This window comes from Phoca vitulina, unplaced genomic scaffold, assembly GCF_004348235.1.
Source record: "Phoca vitulina isolate PV1807 unplaced genomic scaffold, GSC_HSeal_1.0 scaffold34, whole genome shotgun sequence".
Lineage (NCBI taxonomy): Eukaryota > Metazoa > Chordata > Mammalia > Carnivora > Phocidae > Phoca > Phoca vitulina.
Window position 1 is genome coordinate 17074257 of NW_022589737.1, and position 20653 is coordinate 17094909.

General features: G+C 37.6%; 1 protein-coding gene across 1 annotated transcript in view; it reads left to right on the top strand.

The window, feature by feature from the left end:
- The first annotated feature begins 763 nt into the window (after nucleotides 1-763).
- The window catches only part of SESN3 (sestrin 3), a 77498-nt gene continuing 57608 nt past the window's right edge, over nucleotides 764-20653 (top strand). Inside the window, exon 1 of the mRNA XM_032426102.1 lies at nucleotides 764-1121. Within this exon, the coding sequence (XP_032281993.1) occupies nucleotides 1044-1121 (78 nt within the window). The 5' untranslated portion in view covers nucleotides 764-1043. The remainder of the gene's footprint in view (nucleotides 1122-20653) is intronic.

Below are 20653 nucleotides of genomic sequence, written 5' to 3' on the forward strand. Positions count from 1 at the left end.
AAACGTCTACCCCCACCCCCCGCCCAAGCCTCAGGTAATTGGTCTTTTGCAAAACAAGGCTCAAGATAAATGATGCATAAAGTTCTTTGAGATCCCTGGTTGCCAAGTACTACGTGACTGCAGTCTTCTTTACAGCTAAGCTAAGATTCTGGCTGAGAGAAAGCCTAATCACTGCCCTGAGAGTGTGAACGTTTTAGCTACCGCCCCTCTCCCGTCCCCAACCTTTCTCAAGAAACCAGGAAATATTTAGCTCAGTTTTAGACCCTCTAGCGAGGCTCTAGCTCCCAGTTTTTTTATCTCACTCTCCTTACCATTTTTGCAGGGACCTAGAGAAGGGGGCGTGGCTTGTCTTCGGGGAGGGGCTGGGCTTCCAGGGATAATTTGCATACGACACACCCTCTTCCTCCTATTGGCGGAGCAGCACAAACTGTATTCCCTTCCACCCCACACTACCTAACTAACCCGCCATCTCTCTCCAGTTCCGAGCCTCGGAGATAAACTTAACTTGCCCGGAGATTCAAGGCGTCCTCGGCCTCTGTGATTGGCCTGCGCAGCTCCCAACCGGGCTCTGGCTGCTCATTGGCTGCGGGCTAGCGGCCCAGGGGCGTGGCCGGGGCTGTCCGAATGGCGGGAGGGGGCGGTACCGGAGCGTGGAGGTGGTGAAGGTGGTGGGGAGGCGGGGGCGGGGCCGCACTGAGGCGCTGCGGCGGCGGCGGAGGCGGCGGTAGCGGTGGCGGCTGCTCGTCCTAGCCTGGCGGGGGCGGGGGTCTGGAGGATGGGGGCGGGAGGAACAACGGGCCGGTGAGGAGCAGCCGCCGCCGTCTCCGCCGGCGCTTCGGCAGCCGCCGCGGTGGTCGCCTGGGGCAGCGCCGCTCGCTCTCCGGGCCATCGCCTCCCATCCCGACATCCCGCCCGGGGGAGGCTGAGGCTGAAGCGCGGCCGGCGGCAGGGGGACGGTCCGGCCCCGCAGCGGCGCGGGCGGCCGCAGTGATACCCGGCCCGGGCCCCGCCGTCCGTCTTCGCCCTCGGCGCCCGCAGCCAAGATGAACCGGGGCGGCAGCAGCCCGTCGGCCGCCGCCAACTACCTGCTCTGTACCAACTGCCGGAAAGTGCTGCGGAAGGTACGGGCTCGGCCTGGGGTCCAGCCCGAGAGGGGCGCTTCCTGCCGGCGGGGCTCGGGCTGCTCGGCCCCGGGGCGCACTGTTGGGGCGAGGCTCAAAGGGATCCCGGGGCACCTTCCCCACGCCGAGACCGAAGGAAGGGGGCGTGGGTTGAGGGTGGAGGTTTGCACTGCTGCTTTTTATCTCCGCCGGGACAGATGCTAGTCCCGAGGGGTTGGGGATTTTTTTTTTTTCCGATTTTCTTTTTGCTGCCAGTAGTCTGTTTTTCGGCTCACCTCCCTGCCTTACCACCTCCGGCCTGCTCCGCGGGCGGAAGGAGGGAGCGACCGGCTCGATCCTCCTCCCGGTCCTGTGGATGGAGGTCGGTGCGAAATCTGAACAGCCTGGTCTGGTCTTCAGGAACCTGGCTCCCTCTTTGCTGTGTGGCTAACTCTTGGCGGGGGTTGTTTTTGTTTATTCGGTCGCTTCTGCCTTCTTTGCGCGCTCTCCCTTAACACCCCTTTTTACATTCTTTTGACGGCAGTCTTGTGTCTATAGTTCAGTCTTGAAAGGAACTGGGAAAGCAGCTTGAACTTTATGCCCATGGGAAATGCTATTCGACCTTACAGTTCCTCTGGGGTTGGGGGAGGAGGAGACGGAGGTGGACGTGGGTTATCACTCCTCAGCACCCCCCCGCCCCGTGCAGGTCCAGAAAAATCAGACGTACAATCAGCTTATTGCTTCCCCGAGTGACTGATAGAAAGTTTACTCCAGAATTGTTTAGCTTACTTGGCTTAATCACTCCGTTAAGGGGTGGGGGAGGGGAATGAAAAGATGTCGCTTTAGACCGAAAAAAGCTTTTAATCAGACTTTAACAGCCTCCACTGGGTAATATTATAATCAGTTTCTTTTCCTTCAAACTGCATTTTTACATTTCATTAAGTGGAAACAGTAGTTGAGGTGCTTCTGTTTGGCCAGTACAAATGAATTAAAATTGCTGAGCTGTGCAAATGCATCGGGACTGGAAGACTTAAGATGAATACGGCTCCGTTTTTAGTCAATTTCTCTAAATACAGTGCAATTGGGATTGTTATTTATATATTAAAAATAGAAAGAAAGCATGTAAGTCAGCAAGCTCAAATATTTGCGCTCTTTGTCCAAAAACTGTTTTTCTTCCTCTGTGGGTCAGGCCAAGTGCCAATCAAAGTTGTTTTTCAAGCCTCTTTTCCCTGCAGTAGGGCTGCTGCTTTTTCCCCCCCACTATTTTATTTGAGAGCATGAAGAAAGCAAAGGGATTGCAGATTTGAAGTTAATCGAACAGTTAAATGTGCCTTAAATTGTGTTTAGTGGATATGTTTCTCTTGAAACAGATTTTTATTAAATGTGCATGTTGAGTATGTGCAGTTATTTTTTTCCATAAACTCTGGGATCAAATTACAGTTGATACTTGCTCAGCTCATTGTAGGGCAGCTTGTGAGAAATGTAATGGATCAGAAGTGCAGATCAGCTTAGTTGAATGTTAACTCTTTCACTTCAGGGTCAGATGTCATCCGAACCTAGCTTTTAAAAAAAATTATTATTATTATTTCCTGACTTCAAAAGTGGTAAGTTATGTCTTTAACATGAAAAAATTGTTGCTTGAGACACATTTGATTAAACTCAAGCCTGGTTAAAATAACAGCTAGTTGTTTGTTGTTGTTGTTGTTGTTGTTTTAATTGAATAAGGAACAAAAGAACTATATTGACTGACTTTTTTTTTTTTTTAATGGCTCTGGCAATTTGGTAGGCTAATAAGATGTTTGGAGGTGATACTAGGCTTCAAAATCTAGTTTTTCTTTTAAGAGAACCATGGCTATGGATCCATCACTGTTTGCTGGCATTCTTTATATCTTTCTCTTAGCTTTTAAGAAACTATTTCTATTTACCTAGAAAGAACATCTTCTTTTCTAGTCATTCTTAAAAGAAAGAGGTATATGGAAAATGGAAATTCACCATTTTCATATTTTGTAATTGCTATGTACCTCTGCCAATATTCCAGTTTTTAGTAACTCCAAGGTATTTAATATTGATTCATGCAGTAGCATGAAATAACTTTAGATGGAAATGGGCTTGTTTGAGCCAGTTATGACATGACTTGGCAACATTTGTAGCTTTTAAAGAGTGCTATTCTTAAGTGCTTTTAAAAGATATCAAGTGTTTAGCATTTTAAATTCTTCATCATCCTAAAAATAGCATGTAAGAGTGTATTTCTAATAAAGATGATTTTCTTTTTGATAGAAAGTATATAACTTTAAAATTCATCTGTAACTCTGAAAATGTGATTCTTTGACTTTATCTTGTGTTTTCCACTTAATAAAGTGTTCAGTAAGAACCAAGTGAGTCATAGCATTTTGAATTTTAGTTCAGTTCATAATGAAGAATGAAACTCATGCACACCCAGTGTGAATTACTCTTTGCTGTTACAGTCCTCATTAATGATGGGGAAGGAGTCACCTTTTATGTGGCAGGAAGGCTTTTTCTTTAAGTAGCTTAATTTGTTGCAATGTGTTAAATTTGGGGCGGGGGGGATCTTCAAAAGGAACTGGATTCACCTTCAAATGAAATAACTTGGTTTAACCCAATGTCTGAAAATTGAGTTATGTATTGTATGAGAGTCACATTCATTATTAGACGTGCCTTTACAATTTTGATTCAGTGTCTTTTAAAATAGAAGGACTTCTTAAAATATTGAATATACCTAATTTGGTATCCTAGGTTAGTAAAAAGAATATATTTCCCATACAGGGAAACAAATGAATGAACAAACAAAAACTATCTTCACATCTATAACTCCTAACTTGTTCCGTTATCAATGAAATAAATCAATAAAGTTTTTAATAAAAGAGGAAATGCTTCCACTTACTTTGGAAAAGTTAATGAGTTTTGAAGTAAAATGCATGTTACTTGAAGAAATTCCTGTGACAACTAGATAAATTTCAAAGTGGAGTACCAAACTGCATTAAGAAAGGTAGGTAACTATTAGTCCACTTATCTTCTGATGAATGAAAAGGGGCATATTGCAATATTCTTTGAGTATGGAGCAGCCAGTCCTACTGAAGTGAATAAAACTGCACTGTAAGTTAGAACATTTAACATTTAAAAATTCTTAATGTGTTTAGGTAGTTCTAGTAGTGATAGATCTTTGTTCGTATTTTATCTTTCCACTTTGTTTATATAATCACTTATTTTGGCAACTTTTTGGTGCGTTTTTAAGTGAAAAGACTGCAAAAATAAAATAGGAAATATTAAATTGAACCATATGAGCCTCACTTTTATAATTAAAGTTGTCAATTAATAGCAGTTTTATAAGGTTCAACCAATAGGATGTAATTGCGTTGACTGATTTCCATAGCTATACTCCTAATTAGGTTTCTTATATGTATTTTTTTGATTGTCAAAACCGGTTTTTTACTTACTTTATCTTAAGTGAACTAGGCAGAGATCAAGCAATGAATTTATGATAGCAAACAATTATACAAAGGTTTTCAAACTGCTTTTTAGGGAGCCCTAAGATGCTTCAGTGTTAAATGCATGAGTTGGATTACATTTTTAAGTACAATTAAAATTATTCTTAAGTTATAACAAAAACACAGCTACTTAAAGTTTTTATCAAATTTTAACAGATTGTTTTAAAAGTTATCTTTTGTTACAGGATTATTCTTGTGCAGGCCGTGAATTAAAACTTGTTCTGCTACCTTCGTACATGTATTTGAACTTTTTTGTTAATATGATATTGATAAGAAAGATGGTCATTGATTATGAAGGCTTTGGCCTTCAAAAAAAAAAATTCCACACGTATGTACTCATGTTATATTTCTACTGTTATATTATTATTTGTTAACAAACTTATTGTTAACAGTAATTGTTACTTTATAGCTAAAACACATTAAAATCATTGTTTTGTATTTTTATATGTTGCATAGTTTGGGTCCAACTAAAATTTCATTTGTAAAATGGATTCTGTTGCTTCTCCCACCTTCCCACGACCAAATAAGTAAACTGCCAAAACATAACTGCTAATGTAGTGATGCTGGAAGCCACTAGATGTGCTCATGGTCTCTGATAGGCCTTTTAATTTGGTAGGTCTCGGGTAGGTCTTTTAATTTGAGGCAAATTAGTTAATTTCCTTGAAGCCTAGTTTTCTCTGTAAAATGTAGATAATTTCTGTTTGACTTAGAGGTTGCTGCATAGCTCGAGAGAGGTGATGTGTGTTAAAGTGCTTTGTAAACCATAAAGTATAACTTATAAATATGAGAAAAACATGAGCCTATTTATTTTCCCAGGTTACTGTAGTTCTTTGTGAGTTGTAGCAATATATTTCAGTACATACTGAGTAATTTGGTTAGTCTTCACTTTTCTTTCCTTTTTAGTTATTGTCTGTAAATGAGAGGTAAAGATACTATGCTTTGGTTAGAATGATCAACATACTGATTTTTGATTTGCATATTTCTATTTATACCTACTCCTCCCCCTCTTATGTAGTAATCCAGTGCATTGCTTTCATTTTTCCCAATAATTAAATAAAATGAAATTGCCTTTTCAACACTTCAGCAGATGAGGGAAATTAGTATTTAGTTTGAAAAGACTAAGATGACTATATTTAATAGAAGTTGGGGAAATCTAGGGCAAAGCAAAAAATTAATACTTCTGATTTAGGAGAAGAGTTATGGGAGTAAAAGTGTCTTAATCTTTTCTCCCCATCTCTGTCCCTTTCTTCCCTTTTGAAAGTATTGGGTTATAACTTAAGTTTGTCTAGACTTTCACAGTTTTTAGAGTGTTTTCACATTATCTCAGTTGATTCTCACAGAAAATTTAAGTGCCCTGACCTCTATCATACAACTAGTAAAAAGTCCATTTAATTCTTAGGACTGCCTCTATAATAAAACTGTATTCTTATGGTCCCCTGCAGTATTGAAGCTGCCAGGGAAAATATCCTCATTTCCAGCTTCAGCAACTATGAACGGCTGTAGGTCCCCAAAGCTCTCCGTCTGACCATTCTTTCTCCTACTGGCAATGAATGTTGTCAGTGGTCCTTCAATTTACAGGATCGCTTGTCTCATTTTTGAGCAAGTGTTTATCAAAATCCTGCATGGGTAAAAGATCCATTAAAAGTGCAAACTGGGCAAATAGATTTTAATATAGTAGGGTACAGAAAGTTCAGTTTCCTGATAGGGTTTCAGATTCCACATTGTAAGGAACCATTAGGAAGCTCTGCTTGTGGAGTTTTGGTGTGCTATCAAAGAAGAATATTCACAATTAACTCTTTCATTTCCCAACTTATGTGTATGAGGCCAGATTTTCCTCACATACTTCAATCAAAACATTGCAACAGATTGAATACAGAATCAGATATGAAATTCAGCTGTCTTCTATTAAACAGACACTAAAGAGATTTGCAAAACGTAAATGTCACTGTGCTCACTTTTTTTGTTTTGGAAAATAAAGTTATTTTCATAAAAATATGTGCCTTATGTTAACATGTAATGGTTTATTATTTTAAGTGAATTAACATTTAACATTTTCTCAGTTTTAATTTCTAATACAGTAAATATTGACAGCTATAACCCATACAGAAACAAAAGCTCTTCGGGTTCCTCCGTAATTTTTAAGGGTGTGAAGGAGTTCCAAAACCAGAACATTTAAGAACTGTTGAGCCAGAGTTCATATAAATGTATGGTACATATAAATGTAATTCTCAGGAGTCTATGGGGAAAACAAAAGGCAAGCACCACTCAAAGAAAATGTAGATAAGGCCAACCCAGTCACCTCTATTCTGTATGAGGATCACTTGCAGGTGCTGCCTAGCACCTTTTCAGTGACATCCTAGAAGCTTCTCTGCTATCACATTAAGAGTTAGGCTAACTAGAAATGATCTTTACTTTTTGTGAGCATCCCCTTACCTGGTAGAAACCAAGGAGGGGAAAAACACATCTCTCTGGCTCCGAGGGAATATTCTCCTAAGTACTATGCAATGAAGAATGGTCAGATCCAAAGATTATGTCTATTGTGCTCCAATTGGTTGGTTCTTGGCTGAAAAGGAAAGGCTCTGAGTAGCCAGATTAGCCTTTTTTCTTGAAAGCGGAGACATGTGGGAGAAGCAACAGAAGAAGAGACAAGAAAGAATCCGAGAGAAGTATCACTGTAGACTGCTGATAACAACCATTGTTAGAATAAAGAAAAAGAAAACCACCACTGTTGACGTGAGATAGGACAGCTCTGAATGTCCTATGAATGAAGGAGTCCCTAAATACTGCAGTCCTCAAAGACAGAGGGCATTTTCTATTTTGTGTGTAGGGGGTGCGGTTACTCTGTCCACACAAACTACGACAGACAACTACCTGAAGTTCAATGTGGTCTGTTTATTTGATTAGATCTGGTGAGACCTATAAATGACTACCAGTATCTAGACTATCCTAAGATACCACTGTGGTGGGGGGCAGGGATGGGGGAGGGGGTGGGTTTCACCATATACAGTAAATACATGGCAAAGCCAAAATGATTAGTGATGATTAGTGATGTGTCTACAACAGTTACCTTAAACGTATAAGTAGATGCAGTATAAACTATTCAAAAATCTATATCCTATACCATCTAAATCTACAGTTAACATGTAGAATTCCTATTTGTCTTTCAAAAATCTTCAAAACTTGTGATATCTCAAAAGTGTTTACTAATCTTTAAACCATTTTCCTTCTCCCTATCTCCTCAGGACTGCTGCTCTGCCCAAATATACTGCATTTATCACACTTAGCACATTAAATTATAATTAACAATTATTTGCATATATTTTTCCCCTACTAGGTTTCCTCTTATTTGGGATCTGGTTAATAGAAAGTTTATTTTTAGCAAAATTAGAATTCTGATTTAAAAATCTATTGCTCTTATAGATATTGGCAGTATACTTGTATTGGATACAATATAATCTGATAAAATGAAAACTTCTCTCATTTTCCAAAATAGGTCTGATATTTGTCTGATATGTCTGTTCTTTACAGTCATATTTTGTTCTTTATAAGGAACACTTTGAGAAGTTCAGTGACAGATGACTGCCATCTTTTTGGCCATGGGAATGTTTCAGTGAAATATGCTCCGTTTTGGAGGGAGTTCTGATAGGGAGCAAGAATGTCATTTCACTAAGAGGGTCAGGACACTGGCCTTAGCTAGCTATTGGTCCTCAGAAATGTAAAATGGCCATTGCTTTGATAGGACATATGCTCTACCTCCTGGAATGTGCTAGTGTTCTGTAAGGGATGGTAGTTTTGGAGTACTAAAGACATACCTTCAAACTTCCAAGATTCTCCATAGGCCCCCTCCTAAGGTTCTTTTCACATATTCTGGCTAAGCCTTTCTCTCTTCCACTTCCTCCAGGTCCTTTATTTTGGAAATCTCCCAAGCCAGCTGCGATCCCCTTGGCCAGCAGGCACTCCCTTGGTAACTGAACCAGAGAACTGTTCCTGGGCCCAGACTGCCCCTTAGTTATCCTTTACTTTTTTAGATCCACCCAGAAGTGAGTCACTTTTTGGTCCACGGGCCAGAATATTGACTGCCCCCTGAGGGACACATGAATATCATGGGATATTTAATGGTGGGTTGGAATAACCTTGCATTTTGTTGCTCAACGCTTCCACTAAGGAGTAACAGGCATTTTACCTTACATTTCATGAAGAATGTGTTGAACATATCATATATGAGTAAGTATGACCAAGTATAAAAATGGCTGATTTAAGGCCATATTATTTCTTGCACCAGAGATTTCTTAATAGTATAAAATATACATTTGAGTGAGACTTACTTTTTCTACTAATTAACAACTACTTGTAATGGAGGTATATGTTCTCATTTCTAGGTACATATTTTTACATCTCCCTCTATTGCAAAGGTGAAACTAGTTGCTGGAAGAAATGAAATCTCTCTTTCCAGTTATAGATATAGGCTGAATATTGAGAAGGCTGAAATTAACCTCATGGCTGGCTAAAGCTGGATTTTGTGGAAGATGATTGTAATTACCTGAGATCATAACTCTTGGTTTTGAAGTGCATTTTATAATACCAGTAACGATACTAGCTTCTTTTGAATACCGCCTAATGTGCCAGACTGCTAAATATTTAAGCCCTGCATATGTATCACATTTAATCATCACAATGAAACTATAAAGAATTACTACATTTTATGGATGAAGAGATTAGGGCTCAGAGAGCTTTAGTTACTTGTTTAAGGTCATAGTACCAATAGGTGGCAGACTCAGGATTTGAAACCAGGTCTAACTCCAAAGCCTGGCTCCTTATACAGATAGAAACACTGAATTTCCTTACATTCCATGTTTTCTTTATGGAACAACTTTTACAAAATATGAAATTAGTGAAACTTAATAGGACTTGATTACTCAAGAGATTAATAAGAGGAATTTCAAATTCAGATATTTTCTACTTTATTTTTGTATTAGAAATGCAAATTTCTTTAAAGATTAAATCAATTGAAAACCAAATTGAGGTTCTCATTGACAGTTTTGACCTATCTAGTTAGCTCTTTTATCTATGTCTGTTGTTATGTGATCATTCTTCTTAATCCCAGGATATATTTTTCCTAATTTTCCAGCAAACTTTGACCTATTTCTTTTGCCAATCAGTCATTTATTAGTTCAGTAACGTTGATTCATTCAATAGTGCTGACATATCTTGACAGAAGATTATGTCTAGAAACATTGAGTTTAAGTGTTTTGTTTCTTGAATAGGACCTCTAAGAAATGTCCTCAATTTTTAGTAATATTTTACAGTAAAAAAGATTTATGAAGATATAACATGAATGCTCATTTCCACCATTCATTTTGGCTTTCTGTGGTAAGGCAAAAATGATGCTAAAAGGAAGCCCAGATCCTGGGATGGTGTCCAGCCACTGGCCGCCCCCTACCTACATTTTGTATGTGACATCTACAGGAGACTTACAGAGGGCTTACTGGTGTTACAAAGGGTTTATGTTGAGGAGAGGAGTTTGAGGATGTGGTTCTGCTATTTGTAAATTAGACCTCTTGAGAGTCTTTCCGTAGAAACACAGTAAGATATCTAGTTAAGTACTATTAATTAAGTACGGTTATATTCAATAGGCATTTACTGATTAGCTTGGAAACCTAACCAGTAGGTATAATAACATTGTCTCCAGGGGAAATTACATTCTGAAATCTAAGTAACTGCTTCACTGGAGGGCTCTCCTAACTTGCATACTTGACACTAAAAAGGGTAAATAATTTTGACAAAAAATATTTTGTAATATGTTCACTCTGAGACTATGTTTGGTTATTGTCTCTAATAGGAAAATTCCGTGACTGCAGTTCTATCCAGTATTCAAGTAAACAGTTGAAATGAAGAACGGGTTAAAAATTGGGTGATAGTGAGGTGTTGGGATAACCAAGGGTCCAGCATCATCAAGCTGGCTTATCCTTGTGTGCTTTGTACTTACTTACTGAGGCTCTGGCCCAGCACGGTGCATTTTAAGCTGGGTGGGATAGTTTTTACTTTCCATTTTGTCTTTAAGGTAATATAAATGAAAAAAAAAAAAAACAATTTTAATTCCTCAGAAAGTTTCCTTTTTATATGAAATTGGGGATTTAACTTGTGTATCTTAATTTTTTTGGTATAAATTAATAAAGGAAAACACACCCAGCAAATTTACTCCACCAAAAAGGGCTTAAAACAAAAATCACCTAAGCTAAAGGTACCTCAGCACTAAGCCCCAAGTAATATTCAAATTCTTTTATATAAACCTTTTTGTATAATATATTTGCTGAAATTAGTGAATTCTCAGGTGGGGTGCAGAATATCTATTTGTGTTGTAGTTTATTTTTTTAATAGAGTATGGCCTATCTAGTTAATAATCTTGTAAGCTATTGTTTTATATCGGGTAGCTATTAAGATAACCACAAGGTCTAGGTTTTAATATTCTTTAGGCAAAGTGCATTGTTGAATACCCAAGACTAGCATGAATTCGTAAGTGTTCTTTTATGCAAGAGACCTACCTCGTATTTAGTGCCCTTAAAAATGGGGGGAAAATGCATGTTTATGCAAATAAGAATGTAGAAATAATTCTCTTTTTTGGTAAAAATATATACGTTGCCATTTTATGCTTATTCTATATCCCAATGTTACTACTCCTTCGTGGCCTTCATACTCTTAAACAGGCAAGAAATGTAGAGGCTGTTAACATTTATAAACTACTCACATACTGTATGAATATCTGTCATTCTTTTATATATTCTTTCAGCAAACCTCAAATGCTCCTACCTGTTGGGTACTCAAAACACAGGCAGTGAGGACATCAGGGTTCTTGGCCTAAGCTGGGTGGTGAGTTACAACCTACATCTGGATCTCATAAAGAGAACTTCAAGATTATGCCCCTCATTTGACAGATGGTATAGAATAGTGTTTGGCAAATTTTTTCTGCAAAGGACTAGATAGTGAATAATTTAGGTTTGCAAGCCTAAGTAGTTATCAGTGTGACAACCACTCAACTCTGTCCTTGGATGGCGAAACCAGCGGTAAGACAACTCATATAGAATAAGCATAAAATGGCAGTGTATATATATATATATATTTTTTTTTAAATATTTTATTTATTTATCTGACAGAGAGAGACACAGCAAGAGAGGGAACACAAGCAGGGGGAGTGGGAGAGGGAGAAGCAGGGTTCCTGCCGAGCAGGGAGCCTGATGCGGGGCTCGATCCCAGGACCCTGGGACCATGACCTGAGCTGAAGGCAGCCGCTTAACTGACTGAGCCACCCAGGTGCCCCGGCAGTGTATATATTTTTATCAGAAAAGAGAATTGTTTTTACATTCTTACTTCCCTAACCATATATTTTCCCTCATTTTTAAGGGCACTAAATACTAAGTAGGTCTCTTGCATAAAAGAACGCTTAGGAATGGATGTGGCTTTGTTCTGATAAAACTTGGTTCATGGACACTGTAGTTCTAATTGTATATTATTTTCACATGTCATGAATATGCTTTTGGATTTTTTTCAATTATTTAAAAATATAAAACCCAGGCAGTAAAAAAGGAGACAGCAGGCTGGATGTAGCCAGCAGTCTAGTTAGCTGACCTCCTGGTAGAGAGGACAGTGCAAGGAATTCGGCATCAGAGGCCGAGGTTAGTTGACCTTTCTGAATTATGCCTGCTCATTACTAACGTACAGATAATATAGTATAGTACCTACTTAAAAAAAAAAATTCCTGTATCATTCTAACTGTACTTTCATTGGTGTACAAAATTAATCCAAAGCCGACTATTGATAAACACCGCATTTGTAAAAACACCTAATTAGAATGACCTGTCTAGGGACATCTGGGTGGCTCAGTCGGTTAAGCGCCTGCCTTCAGCTCAGGTCATGATCCCAGGGTCCTGGGATCGAGCCCCACATCAGGCTCCTTGCTCAGCGGGGAGTCTGCTTCTCCCTCTGCCTGCCGTTCCCCCTGCTTGTGCTCTCTCTCTCTTTCGGTCTGACAAATAAATAAATAATCTAAAAATTAAAAAAAAAATAGACTGACCTATTTAGGACCTGGATAGATAACATAATTTGGATATATCCAAAGTAAAACTTTTAAAAACATGTTGATACTAAATATCCTTGAAAGCACATTTGACATTAAGCACTTATGAACACAGAATGTTTTTTTACCTCTTTTGAAGTAACACCTCGTCATACCTTGTTTGATTTTTAATAGAAGAACCATTATATATTACGCAGCCTTACATTTTAATTACAGTTACATTTTGAGAGTTTTGCAAAACCTAACTTACGTGAATGGTTTGGATTGTTAGGCCATAGTGCAAACCTAGATACTTAAGCTTCTGAATGTATTCTGTGTGCTGGTCAGAGTCCCCATGTTAGGATTTCAGAGCTCTGTCATTTATATTGTCTTTGAGTTGTTGAGTGAGTGTGTGTGAGGGGAGGGTAATTCAGGGGAAACCAACCCCTCTGGTGAGCAGAAGCGATGGCTGTCAATAATTCAAAAATGGAAAATCATTAATTATTCAGGATACTTTTTAAGACGAAGAGCTTTAAACATTTCACACCAAGTATTGAGTCAGTGAATATAAGATGGCACCATTTACCAGGGTTGCACCTTTGTAAAAGTATCAGTATATGATGTCTTCCATGGTTGAGGTCTGATGATGTCCAGAGCAATGACACAGCCAGTACAAAGGGCAAGATTCAGACCCTATTCAGTCAATCAGAATTTGCACTGAAGTGAAGATTGACAAACAGCTATGCATTTTAATATTGTGTGCTTCATACTAGATCTCGTAGGGAGTTCTTTTGACCAACCCTTGTTATGGTTGCATATTGTTATGATTATATATGGGAGAATTAAATGTACATAACCCAAGTATTGATATGGATGATTATGCTTATCTTGTTCTCTTTTATATTATGAGGTAATCACTAATCAGATGCTCTTGGTTTTGTTTTGTTTTTTAAGTGTAATTGATATACATTATATTAGTTTCAGGTGTACAGCATAATGATTAGACATTTGTATACATTGCAAAACGATCACCACAATAAGTCTAGTCACCACCTGTCACCATACGAAGTTATGACATTTTTTTCCTTGTGATGAGCACGTTTAAGATTTACTTTCTTAGCAACTTTCAATTTTGCTATATCATTGACTGTAGTCACCATGCTGTATATTACACCCCCACTACTTACTTATTTTATAGCTGGATATTTGTGCCTCTTGATCCCCTTCACCAATTTTGCCCACCCCTTGACCTTCTTCTCTGTATCTCCTCTCTCCACCAATCTATTCTCTGTATCTATGAGCTTGATTTTGTTTTTTGTGTTTATTTTTTTAGATTTCCACAGGTAACTGAAACCATACAGTATTTATCTTTCTCTGACTTATTTCACATAGTATAATACCCTCAAGGTCTATCCTTGTTGCAAATGACAATTTTTCAGTCCTTTTCATGGCTGAGTGGTATTCCATTGTGTATATATACCACATCTTTTTTGTCCATTCATCCATTGAGGGGCATTTAGGTTGTGTCCTTGTCTTAGCTATTGTAAATAATGCTGCAGTGAACATAGAGGTGCATATATCTTTTTAGATTAGTCTTGTTCTCTTATGATAAATATCCAGAATTAGAATTGCTGGATCATGTGATAGTTCTACTTTTAATTTTTTGAGGAGCCTCCATACTGTCCTCTCTAGTAGCTGTATCAATTTACATTCCCACCAGCAATATGCAAAAGGGAACCCTTTTCTTCACATCCTCACCGATACTTGTTATTTCTTGTCCTTTTGATGATAGCTATTCTGACAGGTGTGAGGTGATATCTCATTGCGGTTTTGATTTGCGTTTCCCTGATAATGAGTGTTGTTGAGTATCTTTTCATGTGCCTATTGGCCATCTAGATGTCTTTGGAAAAAAGTCTATTTAGATCCTCTGTTCATTTTTAAAATTGGATTGTTTGGGGGTTTTTGTTATTGTAACAGTTCTTTATATGCTTTCGGTATTAACCCCTTCTCAGATAAATGATTTGCAAACATTTTCTCCCATTCAGTAGGTTGCCTTTTTATTTTGGTTTCCTTTGCTGTGCAGAAGCTTTTTAGTTTGATATAGTCCCACTTGTTTATTTTTGCTCTTGTTGCCTTTGCCTTTGGAGTCAGATTAAAAAGAAAAAAAAAAAAATACCACCAAGAATGATGCCAGGGAGCTTACCGCCATTGTTTTCTTCTAGGAGTTACATGGCTTCTGGTTTTACATCAAGTCTTTAATCCATTTTGAGTCAGTTTTTGTGTATGGGCTAGGATAGTGGTCCAATTTCATTCTTTTATATGTGGCTGTCCAGTTTTCCCAGCACCAATTACTGAAGAGATTGTCCTTCCCCATTGTATGTTCTTGCCTCCTTTGTCATAAATTAATTGACCACATATGCTTGGGTTTATTTCTGGGCTCCCTATTCTGTTCCATTGATCTATATATCTGTTTTTATGCCAATACTATACTATTTTGATTACTATAGCTTTGTAATATATGAAATCAGGGAGTGTGATCTTTGCTCTTTTCCTCAAGATTGCTTTGGCTGTTCAGGATCTTTTGTGGTTCCACATAAATTTTAGGATTGATGCACTTGGTTTTTTTTGTTTTTTTTAAGACTTTATTTATTTATTTGTCAGAGAGAGAGGAGAGAGAGAGCAAGCACAAGCAGGGGGAGCTGCAGGCAGAGGGAGAGGGAGAAGCAGGCTTCCCGCCAAGCAGGGAGCCCGATGCGGGGCTCCATCCCAGGACCCTGGGATCATGACCTGAGCCGAAGGCAGACGCTTAACTGACTGAGCCACCCAGGCGTCCCGATGCACTTGGTTTTAAAAAATCCTATGATGTAAAAGCAGCTAGTCATGGAAAATACTTTACTTTTAATTGATGGTAAGCTTTTAAAAGTAAGTACATCTATGCGTTTTTCTTTTGTTTCCTTTCCTAATGGTCTTTGTTAAAGCTATTGCAGAGAACATGTTTGTCACAATGGCAAATGGAAAGAATTGATAATTAATGAGTACCTTGATGATAACTCCATTTAACTTCAGATATTTATAGAAACAGTTGAATTTTTTTTAAAACCTGAGTAAGAAACTCACTAGAATCCTACTGTCAATGTGCTACCAGGTGTTACATCTTTTGTTTTAGAATGCCACTAAAGTTTGAACCTGTCATGACTATGCATTTAACAGTTTTAGCTTTTAATAAACCACAGTGTTGCCATTTATGAAAGGTGCTTTGATGCCATGAGAACGAAGTAATTTGTCCACGGGTACTTCTAACTTGTCCGTCACTTTGTCAGTGACAGGTATGCATTTCATGCCCATAAAATAGTAGAGGAGTATATTGTTATTATAAAAGGCTGTTTCCTTTTATTCTATCTTTATAGTCATTTTAATGCATTTTAGTGTTTATGGATAATTATTTGACAGAGCTGTAGAGCACTTGAAAACTAAAATGCAATATGCTGTCAGTTGTAGATCAATCAATTCAAGATAAAGGATTTCTAAAATGAAAGCGTATGTCAGTGGGAAAGCTAGATTGGACTCCCAGAAACTTGATACATACCTTTTCTGGCACATACGTAAATGCATAATTGGTTTACAGTTATTTCTAAGAAAAATTTACATTCAATTACTAAGTTTCTCTGCACAAGTTTATAGTAGATAGTTGCTTTTCAAGGCCAGTTGAATCCACCGGAGACACAGCCATTTTCTCTTGGTCAAGGATTTGTTTTCCTGAATGTCATTGTAACCCCAGCAGCTGCCTAACCACTGGATAGCAAGTTTTAGGAATTAACTTGGTTTTGATTGAATTAATATCCTTTCCAGATTGCTAGGATTGACTGTCCTCCCCCACCCCCACCCCTGAGATTAAAGTTATTGTTTTATTTTCCTTTGGGGAAAGATTGAAGTGATATATTAATGGAATAACAATTCTGTAAGTTAATAAGCTTGTTTAATCTAGGACAATGGTTCTTGAAGTGTGGTCCTGGAACCGGGAACATCAGCATCACCTGGGAGTTTGTTAGAAATGCACTATTTGGGGCCCTGACCCAGCTCTGCTGAATCAGAAATTTTGGAGGTGAGGCCTGCCCATCTGTATTTTAACAACCCCTCCAGGTGATCCTGATGCATTCTTAAGGATTGAGAACCACTGGTCTACAGTTATTAACCAAATACTTCTATAAATCAAAATTGTGTGTGTCCATTTCATTTCCAGTATGCATCATCAACTGTTGGAGAAATATGGTAAAAAAGGAAATTGTTTCAAATTAAGTCAATGAAATCCCTACTCTTTATAGATAGTAAAGGTAGTATCAGCTTTAGAATCAGAAAGATTTCTTTGCCTGTTTAAACAAATATATAGATTTGATACCATCTGGTACGACATGCTCTCACCTTAAGAAATGTAATGTCTTATTTTATTGTTGCTGGATTCTGAACTTTAGCTTAAGGGAAAAAAAGAGTTGGGTTTTAGAAGCTATTTTATGACTGAAATCGAATGAAAATATCTTTTGGAATTGCTTGTTTACATAAAAATAGTGTTTTAGCACCAACATTGATAGACTTTGATAGGTCTCACCATCTTAAATTATTTTTATTTCACAGAAGATTGATGTTTTAAGCTTTCATGGAAAAGATTATCTTGGACATTTTTATTTTCCTAAACAGAAGAAGAAGTGATAATATTTGTCCTAAAGACAGGTTTAGGATTGAAAGATTGTATGTTTTTGTTTGTTTGTTTTGTTTTGTTTCGAGTCTTTTAGACAAATTTAAACATACATGTCAATTATGGATATTCCTTTTTTCCTGTAAACTAGTAGCTTACTCTTCAGTTACAAATGGGATGTCAGAAAGCCAAATCAGGAAGTCTGAAAATTAACACAAAGGAAACTTAAGGAATGTCTGTTACATGTGGGCTTTCTATAAATCGAAAGGATAAAAAATTGCTCTTTGAAAGGAAAGATTGTTTCAGCTAGTTGCTCTTCCCTCTAGGATAGTAAATAGAAATAATTTTATTTTCTTATTTGGTTGCATATAATTTTGAGGTAATTTTTTTTTCTCTTATTGTCTCCAGCTTAGTGGTAAAATCTAACCTGTGTTGATCTTTCTCGGGAAAAATAACAAACTATTAAATTGCCCCCCACTCCTAAATTCCCATTTATGTGTTTGCTGCCCCAGAAGCATATGTAATTACTTAATTCTAACCCATGGAGAGTGATGCTTTTCTATTGACCACTTTTCTATCCTTCTGTGAGGAAAGGACTAATATAGTACCTTAAATAGAACTGTCTCCATGGCAATGGGCAGTCAGCTTTTGACTTTGAGACTCATAAAAAAGGAAATTTAGAAAGGCATTTTCATGGTCTAAAATAGCAGTGCAGCAAAAGTAAGGTATGAGAATATTTCCTGTCAGTTACTGCATGTCTGATGAAGCTAGCATAACATGTTTTTTTTACATAGCACTTTTCATCTGAGCATTTCAAAATGCTATACAACAATCCCTCCCTTAATTAACGAGTGATAATTATTATCTTCAGATTAATGGAAAACTTGAGCAGCTCCGATGTAAGTTTAGGATTAGGGCCCCTGCCTGAGGAAAAAGGGGTTGCCTAGCTCTAGTTGTAATTTTATTCTCATCAAGAATAAAAATACTAAATTATGGGTCATTCCTGATTATATTTAAATAGAATTCTCTGGGGAACACTGGAAGCAATGACAAGATTAAAAATAAAAGCAACACTTCATGCCTATTTTTTCCCCCTAACTGCTTCCTATAATTTTGAGTCTACGGATCACTTCTGTTTAAGAGACTCCGCTGGCAACCTGCCCGCCTTCCTTGTTCCTTCTTGCATCCACACCCACCAAAGAGGCAAAACTTTGGTTCTCACTGTTGGGCCACCTCTCCTTCCGTCAAGGTCTGTGAGAGTGCTGTTTAGTACCGGCTAAAGAATAAAACCAAGTTATCATTTGTAATCTTTTGTCTTGTCTATATTTATTTCCTTCTCAACTAAGCCTTATCCAGTAAGGGTTCATCTCCAGTTGAATCATCTCTTACCTTTAAAGTATCATCAGTAAATGCTTAATAGTCTGAGGTTACTCTTAATAAGGGAATCAAACAAATATGTGATATAAATACAGTGGTATACTGAACTACTGTTGGGATTAGATCTATGTATTGAAGTGAATAGTGAATGTATTGTCCGTAATAGGTTATTGGGTGGAAAAGCCTGGGTTTCTTTTTTAAAGGATATGACTTCATATCCATTTTCATTTTTAAAAAGGTAAAGAGACAGAAGGGTGGACTCCAGGGGCACCTGGGTGGCTTAGTCAGTTGGGCATCTGACTCTTGATTTCGGTTCAGGTCCTGATCTTGTGGTCCTGAGATCAGGTCTTGCATTGGGCTCCATGCTCAGCGGGGAGTCTGCTTGGGATTCTCTCCCTCTCTTTCTGTCCACCCCACTCCACTCATACCTGCTCTCTCTCTCTCTCTCTCTAAAATAAATTAATTAATTGAAAAAAAAAGGATGGACTCCAGAATTAGTAATATCAACACCCAGATGATGGGATTGCTGGAAATTATTTTTATCATTTACTTCCTGTTATTGTCTTTTGTTTGTTTCCACAATAAATGTGTATTTCATAAAAATTTTAAGAGCTATTACTGTTTTGAAATAAGTAGAACAAATAATTTCAGTGCAGAGAGCAAATCCAAATGAGATGGTAAATTAAAGGCGCATTGAGACAGAAACAAAAGCTCATAGATTTAATAGATATCCATAGTAGCTGTGGGTAAATTGCCAAGGGAATAATAATGTGTGTGTAGGTGGTTAATAAGGACTCAAATGTGTAGACATCGATGTATACAATCTGGAAATGAATGAAGGTATTGTAGCTATCTGGATAGCAGTTTCCTTTCTCTTATCATATACATCATTCCAGGATTTCTCTTTAGGAACCTGTTGTACTTACTAATATTTAAACAGAAATTTAGTTTTTTCTCTTTAATTTTGAATTCAAAAGATAGCTGCTGTTATATTACTCTTCTTTTATACTATATGATAGATAAGACTTCTTGTATAAATTCCAGGAATTTATCAAATATTTAATTTGAACATTATATATTAATCTAGAGGTGTTACTTATTAGGACCTAAGGGTAGGGAAAGATGGTTACTTTATGAAATAATTTATTTTGTTTTAAGATTTGTTTATTTATTTATTTATTTGAGAGAGAGAGCAAGAACAAGACAGCGTGCACCAGCAGGGGGAAGGCAGAGGGAGAGAGAATCTCATGCAGACTCCCCGCTGAGTAGGAGCCAGACTCGGGACTCCATCTCAGGACCCTGAGATCATGATGTGAACTGAAGTCGACAGCCAGAGGCTTAACTGACTAAGCTACCCAGGTGCCCTGAAATAATTTAATTTACAGTTACTTAATTAATATTTACGTGCCAGCATTTTTGAAGAATAAAAGGGCATACAGAATGTGACCTAGGTTTTAGAGAGCTTACTATGTGGTTGGAGTGAAATATATTTTCTAAGTAACTATGAAAGGAGGTACAAATGGAAACATATTATTTTGGCTTTTTATAGATATTCATCGATTGTTACTTTAACAATTGTGAAAGCATGAATAAAATGTCGATCATCTAAATACAGTGTGTGGAAAAGACTAGTTAAATATTAAATACCTTTTTAATTTTCAAGGCAGAGTGATGTGGTCTTGGTGACTATGTATTTAATAATTTTTTCAGTCTAAATTTTAATTCTTGAAAATGATCATCTACTCAATAAAGACTACCCATAACCAGTTATTGTGTTAACGAGTGTTTCTCACTTAAGTGGCCATATTTTCCAATTCTGTTTTCCATTTTTAATTGTCTGGGACATTTGATGAGCAAAATTTTGAATTAAGGGACTACTGTGAACCCATTTTTTTTTTTTTTTTTTTTTTTTTTTTTTTTTTTTTTTTTT